This window comes from Penaeus monodon, chromosome 1 (assembly GCF_015228065.2).
Source record: "Penaeus monodon isolate SGIC_2016 chromosome 1, NSTDA_Pmon_1, whole genome shotgun sequence".
Taxonomy (NCBI): Eukaryota; Metazoa; Arthropoda; class Malacostraca; order Decapoda; family Penaeidae; genus Penaeus; species Penaeus monodon.
Genome location: NC_051386.1, coordinates 45450370 through 45457869, shown reverse-complemented (window position 1 = coordinate 45457869; position 7500 = coordinate 45450370). Strand labels below are relative to the sequence as shown.

At 39.8% G+C, this 7500-nt stretch overlaps 1 protein-coding gene across 1 annotated transcript in view; it reads right to left on the bottom strand.

Annotated features, from left to right (window-relative positions):
- LOC119572962 (zinc finger CCCH domain-containing protein 13-like) overlaps nucleotides 1-3724 on the bottom strand; it is a 13750-nt gene extending 10026 nt beyond the window's left edge. Inside the window, exons 1-3 of the mRNA XM_037919925.1 lie at nucleotides 3654-3724; nucleotides 2064-2101; nucleotides 850-951 (exon numbers count right to left, since the gene is read on the bottom strand). Coding sequence (XP_037775853.1) covers nucleotides 850-951; nucleotides 2064-2069 — 108 coding nt within the window. The 5' untranslated portion in view covers nucleotides 2070-2101; nucleotides 3654-3724. The remainder of the gene's footprint in view (nucleotides 1-849; nucleotides 952-2063; nucleotides 2102-3653) is intronic.
- Nucleotides 3725-7500: the final 3776 nt, after the last annotated feature.

The following is a 7500-nucleotide window of genomic DNA, read 5'->3' as shown; positions in this document are numbered from 1 at the left end:
ACCGCATGCGAGTGCGTGGGTGCATCCATGCACACACGCATCACCCGCGCACGTGTGTGATCGCGCGCGCTGTTTTACATAATTTTAGGTAAATCAAACCTAGATAAGGTAGTGGGTGAGTCTATCGTAGATGTGATGGTGGGTTGGGAACTACCAACAATGATTGCCTAAACAACTACTCCCCTGGGGACCCCTGGGGATGGATCACTGCTTAGCCGCCCCAGTATAAAGACTTAGTAGGCTACATGATGTCCACGGGGCGTCGAGTGGTGCGTCAAACACCGTGCCCGCGGGGACGTGGAAATGCCAGTTGGTGGTTGGAGCGGGATATCCAGCTGCTTGGCAGTGGGGCTAAAAAGTATCCTGCTTCTGAAGTGAGAGTAGGAAGTGGGTGATGAAGCGTCGCCCGTCACATAGATCAGCAAGGGGCGCATCCCTCAGGGCAGAACTAAGTCTAACTCTTCCATTTATTAAAATCCGCCAGGTTACTAGGACGGGATAGTTCCCACCCCTGGCCCTGCGGTTCGGCCATCTTGTACTATCAAAAGAAAACAAGACTTAAATGGACAAGGGAAGAGTAAAATGAGGTAATGTACTGCTTTTGCTATACACTCAAGGAGCCTGCTGCAGAAGTTGTGTGCATCTTTCTGTTAGTGTTCCTTTGCCTCAAACTTCAATCACCCTAGGTCGCTGGTAGTGACCCGGTGTTTGATTTTAATTAGCAGATCTAAAGAAAAGAAAATAATAATAATAACAACAACAACAAGAGAGAGAGAGAGAGAGAGAGAGAGAGAGAGAGAGAGAGAGAGAGAGAGAGAGAGAGAGAGAGAGAGACAGACAGAGGATTACCCGAGATGTTTCGCCGGGCACATCGCGGTCCAGCACGTTCATTCGCCAAGAACTCGATGCTGACTCCCGGTTGCTGCTCTGCTCTCGGTCATCTGAGTTGTCCTGCAACGATCGAAACCTCTTCACTAATCCCCAAGTGATGAGCAACAACTACAAGCAGACATCTTCGGTGCTTTGGTTAGGTTTGGCATAAGATTGAAGCGAACTTGTTTTGGTTAATGCCGAATCGCGTTTGCTTCTCGTTTTTGTATCTAATTTGACACACTGATTATAACAAAGAAAAGGAGTTTTTACACTACTAAGTTTATCAAAAGGCCGCAGTGGCCAAGCGGTTAGAGCATCGGACTCAAGACTGTCACGACGGCAATCTGAGTTCAAGGGTTCGAGTCACCGGCCGGCGCGTTGTTCCCATGGGCAAGGAACTTCACTTCGATTGCCTACCTAGCCACTGGGTGGCCAAGCCAGCCCAAGTCAGTGCCGGGTAAATAGAGATGGTGACTCGATAAAAAAAAAGAAAAAAAAAGAAAAAAAAAAAAAAAAAAAAACATCGGGCGTAAGGCAATGGCAAACTACGGCTCTAAATTGCCAAGAAAAATCATGGAAGTCCATGATCGTCAAGGCCGCGGTGGCCGAATGGTTAGAGCATCGGACTCAAGACTGGCACGACGGCAATCTGAGTTCAAGGGTTCGAGTCACCGGCCGGCGCGTTGTCCCTTGGGCAAGGAACTTCACCTCGATTGCCTGCCTAGCCACTGGGTGGCCAAGCCAGCCCAAGTCAAGTGCTGGTCCCAAGCCCGGATAAATAGAGAGAATGATTACCTAAAAAGGTACCACCGGCACTCTCCGTGGAAAGGAACTGGGGACCCTATCACGTACTCACTCCAAGAGCATCACAACATGAAAACTACAATTAAGTATCATGCTGTGACCACGGCGGCTCAGACATGAACCTACCGTTAAAAGAAGAGAAGTTTATCAAAGTTTACAAAATGCTCCTGTAAACGGGTACGTTAGTGAATGTTATTAAATAAAACAAATAGGTCGTACTGAATGACTCTCAAAATATTGATTCCGTCGTCTGAACAGAAAAATAAAAACAATGAAATAAAAGCAAATAACTGGGATTGGCTATCCAAAGCGACAAACGACGCGCTGTATTGAATGTGATGGCCCAAAAAAAGAAGAAAAATAAACAAGTACAGAGAAAACCTTACTGCCATTGCGGCCGCCAGATATCCTCGCTTCGTTGAACCTGAAACAGAAAATGCCTTGATGTAAAGGTTGCAGCCAGTGTATTGCCTCGCCCACTCTCTCTCTCTCTTTCGCTCTCTCTCTTTTTTTCGCTCTCTCTTTTTTTCTCTCTCTCCCTCTCTCTCTCTCTCTCTCTCTCTCTCTCTCTCTCTCTCTCTCTCTCTCTCTCTCTCTCTCTCTCTCTCTCTCTCTCTCTCTCTCTCTCTCTCTCTCTCTCTCTCTCTCTCTCTCTCTCTCTCTCTCTCTCTCTCTCTCACCCGTTTTCTTCACCTCATACACAGCGAGAAGAAAGGGCCGATCTTTCCAGTTTAAACAGAAAGACTAGGAGTCGTTTAAATTGAAATTAAATTATCAATATTTTCAATTTAATCTTGATGGGCTCGATTCCCAAACAACTGATGGCCATTGGAAATACATCTTCGCCTCCATCGCCTCAACTATGCTGAGCACCATCCCCAGGTCTTAGTATAAAACTCGCATATCATTTCAGCCTTATGAAAGGACAAAATACTTAAATGTTTTCTACTGGCTTTATTGGGTGAAATTAGTTTTTTTTCTCCAAAACTTCATATGTCAGTAAAGAATTCAAGGATACAGTGTTTTGTAGCGACCTCGAGGGAATGTCAAACAATTATGAAAATGATAGCATGCTACGAAAAAGGCCTTTTATAGCCTTATATATATATATATATATATATATATATATATATATATATATATATATATATATATATAATATATATATATATATATATATATATATATATGCGAGTGTGTGTGTGTGTGTGTGTGTGTGTGTGTGTGTGTGTGTGTGTGTGTGTGTGTGTGTGTGTGTAAATATATAAATGTATGAATATATATATGTATGAAAAGGAGAAAGTCACCCTAAGAACTAAAATTGAATTCTGAATTTTCTGACGTCACGAATTCCTCATCAGGCAAACAAATAACCGAAATAATACATTTTGGCTATTATTACTTCTTGTCTTTGTATACACATCACTGTGTTTGTATTTGTGTCCATACACACACACACACACACACACACACACACACACACACACACAAAAAATATATATATATATATATATATATATATATATATATATATTATATATATATATATATATAAACACACACACACACACACACACACACACACACACACACACACACACACACACATATGTGTGTGGTTGTTTATGCATGTATGTATATATGTGTGTGTGCACACACCACACATAAAACAACAACACATTTGCTATGTATGCTGGAATTCTCAGGTATTCGGTAGTAATATCAGACAGCCGATGGGAAAGTTACATTCGAAACTTTTTTCTTTTTAGCTTCTTATACTGTTCATATTGTCTGTAACGTCTTGTTGGATAACATAATCTGGTAGTCCTTGAGATTTTGTAAGTATGTATCGTTATTATGAAATGTGTCCTGACGCCGATGAATTATAGCACTATCTGCACCTTCTTGTAACCTAAGTACCGCAAAGAGGCCTACGTGAATGTATCCAAGAACAAAGAGAAATTCTTCTGATTTACCTTTGTAGAGGTTTTACGAGGTAAAGTTCCCGGCACAGCGATGCGAACGAACTGGAAGCAGCACCAGAAACATTTCGAGACGAGAAAGATAACAGTGATAAAGTTGTCGATAAGGAAAGATATCACTATATTGTTACGTGGCGGAAAAATAAATAAACATTACATTTGAAATCTCCCATTTGCATGTATAGGAGCGAGCGCGCGCGTGCGAGTGCACACACACACACACACACACACACACACACACACACACACACACACACACACACACACACACACACACACACACACACACACACACACACACACACACACACACACACACACGCACACATATATGTATGTCAGTTAGTGATGGGGTGTTATCACTTCATTCCTACAGCTATCAATTGAACTCGCCCCCTCTATCCAGGCTCAGGTAAGACCACCACCACTCACACCGCCGAAAACTATGCGGGATGTCTGTCATGGCGAAAAAAGCATCCGTAAAAGCGGAGCAAATGAAGGTGTACATGCATATTTTCAAGTATGAATATATGTGGATATAAAAACATATAAACCACCTGAAAGTCATGAACCATAACCTTCAATTCTTGATGTTGTCAGCAACGTGGGACTGTTATGGACAAAGCCTATGTTAGAACTTGCATTTAGCTTTGATTGTGAACAAAATTTCTGCTACTAGCCTCCGGGCTAGTACAGTGGTAAGGTATCGGCCTCTCATCCGAGGGGTCGGCGGTTCGCGCCCCGCCCAGGCGCGAGAAGTTGCAACTGTCGCCTGGAGGTTACTGCTGTGGCTGGGCACCACGGCGGGCAAGGACTCGATTCAGCTGAGTCAGCACCAGCTGACACACGTGAGCGAGTCGGCATTAGTCGCCACAGGCCGGGCTCCCCTCATGGCATAGCCCGGGCGAGGCAAAGCTTCGCATATCGGACTCATCCTTATCTCTGCTACTTCATAAAGAGCATGAACTACATTTTTTTCATTGATTAATATTTGCATCTCCTTTTTTATATTCGAGTGTCTCTTTTTGACATTTTTCTGCTTGGGTTTGTAACTACCTTTCAAAAATTACATGTAGGTCGCGGTTATACATTTCTATATACTCAATATCTTTATATATATATTTAAAGTACTATTACTATTTTTTTCACCAAGAACTTTAGCTTTCTCTTAACTATTCTCTTAATTATTTTTTCATACCATTGCAAATGCAAATTGAAGGCTTCCCTGAAGATACTGAGGATTTAGTTTCATTCCTAAGTTCATGTACTTTTTCATTTGCTCCTTCACGACCTCCTCCTTCTCCGCCGTTGGTCTTTTCCGCTGCCTTTTGGCGGTCACTCAGTAGGACCTCATCTTCTTTGCTCATTTTGTTAGACAGCAAAGGAAGAGAGCTCCTTGGGCAAGCAGCAGTTTTCGTAATGATGTAGAACGAAGGATATGAAGGACTCGGGAAATTTCGAAATCCAACCTATATTTGTCCAGGTGTTTTCAGTTGGCTACTGAAATAACAAAGAAAGAAAACCTACAAAACAAAAAAAGTAGTTACTTACACGTACAGTATGGTAGCAATCACATACAAATGGATACAGATACTTCAACACAAGTTCATCTCCAAATAAATACATAATCTTAATACTAGGAGTTATTGTCATAACAGCACCCCATCACAAGATAATGCTTTAACTCCCTGAAAACTCTGATTTCCGGATCCTCATACTGGATCCCAATGATTATGATAAGTCTTATACAGTGACGCCTACGCTTCGACAATACGAGCCCTATACTCATTTATTTCACTGAGAACTTTATATTTCCCGCCTCCACTCGTGAAGCATATTCTTACGTCGACCCGGATGGTTACGAACATAAAAATATATATGTATTTGTATGAAAATTGTTCCCTGATATAGTATTAAATCAACACACAATCATTGTTATTTTGTGAGCTATATTTGTTCGGCGGATAGAAGTTACAGTTCATGAAATCCCGAAATATAAAAAGCATTTCTGCTAGTGTTCCTTAGTAACTTTATGAAACATTCATAATTCATCAATACTTATTTACTTTCCCTTATAATAATACTTTACTAAGAGAACGTTGCAGTTTGTTATTGTAATGAACACATTGTTTTTCGTAAATGCAAATACACTCCGACTCCCCTCCCCCTTGAGGAATATAGAAAGTTTCAAGGGTTAGCTCAAAACACATCTTCTTGTGTCGCATCTCTGGTTATTTGAATTATTATTACATTTATTAATATTATTACTACTAATATCCACCTTAGAATTCTAGTTCGTACTTTGTTTGGCCATGTTACGTTTACATAATACGCCTAAATCCATATATCATATATTTCTTTATTATGTATATATATATATATATATATATATATATATATATATATATATATATATATATATATATATATATATATATATATATATATATATATATATATATATATATATATATATATATGTATGTATGTACACACACACACACTCATACATATGTGTGTGTGGCTAATAATGTCATAATTCATATCACCAATGATTAATTCACATACACACAAACTCACATACATATATACATACACATATATGGATATATATATACAAATATATGTATGTATGCATAAATACATATATATACATACATATGATATATATATATATATATATATATATATATATATATATATATATATTATATATATATATAATATATACATATATATATATATATATATATATATATATATATATCAATCATCAATAACGGTATGCTCATGTTTGAGCAGCCGTGGACCTCTCCACCATCCTTCGCCACTAAACTCGATCTTACGCTTTTCTTTCCACTTATACCATCGACAGCCCGCAAATATCTTTGATATTGTCGCTCAGTCTTGTCTTCGGTTTGCCTCTTCCTCTGTTTCCTATCACCATCCCTGTCAGCAAGTTTTTCTCAATACTTTTACTTCTCATTACATGACCAATAAAACTTTAATTTCCTTATGTATGTATATATACACATATATATGTATATATATATATATATAATATATATATATATATATATATATATATATATGTATACATATAATATATATATATATATATATATATATATATATATATATATATATATATATATATATATATATATATATATAAAACATCGTCATCATTGGGGAGCTAACGCCGGTGGGGGCATAGTCGCATCCAGCCTTCGTTTCCACCTACTAGGGTCTCTGATGGCGAGCCGCCAGGCAAGGGCCCGGCCCATTTCTAGCTCTTTACGACAGGTTACGACATTTTAGGTCGTGCCACAGGCTTCTCCCACCTAGGGTGGTCTGGATCATCTTGTGGGAAACGAGCCAGGTGGCCGTATATAGCCTGAGTTAGTGATTGCGGATTGTGCAAGTAACAGGTCCTGTACCAGTCTCACGGTGCAACCGTTGGTTGGACACGTGGTTCCACCAACTGTACCCCTTGATCTGGCACAAGGACCTGTTACAAAAGGCATCAAGACGAGATTCCAAAGCACAAGATAACGTCCAGGCTTCAATCATCATCAATAACGGTATGCTCATGTCAATACCATATAATGAAACTGGCAGTATCAGGGCCTTGAAGACACGTAGCTTAGTCCTTCTGCACAGGTTACCAGTATCTCCAAGTACTCTTGTTGAGAGATTTCATGACCCTTGCTGCCTGGCCAATCCGTCTACTGACTTCATGGTCTGACAGCATGGAGTCATGAACTGCACTACCAAGGTATATAAAGCTCTTTGTGACCTCGATGTTCTCGCCGCAAGCACATACCAACTGAACAGGATC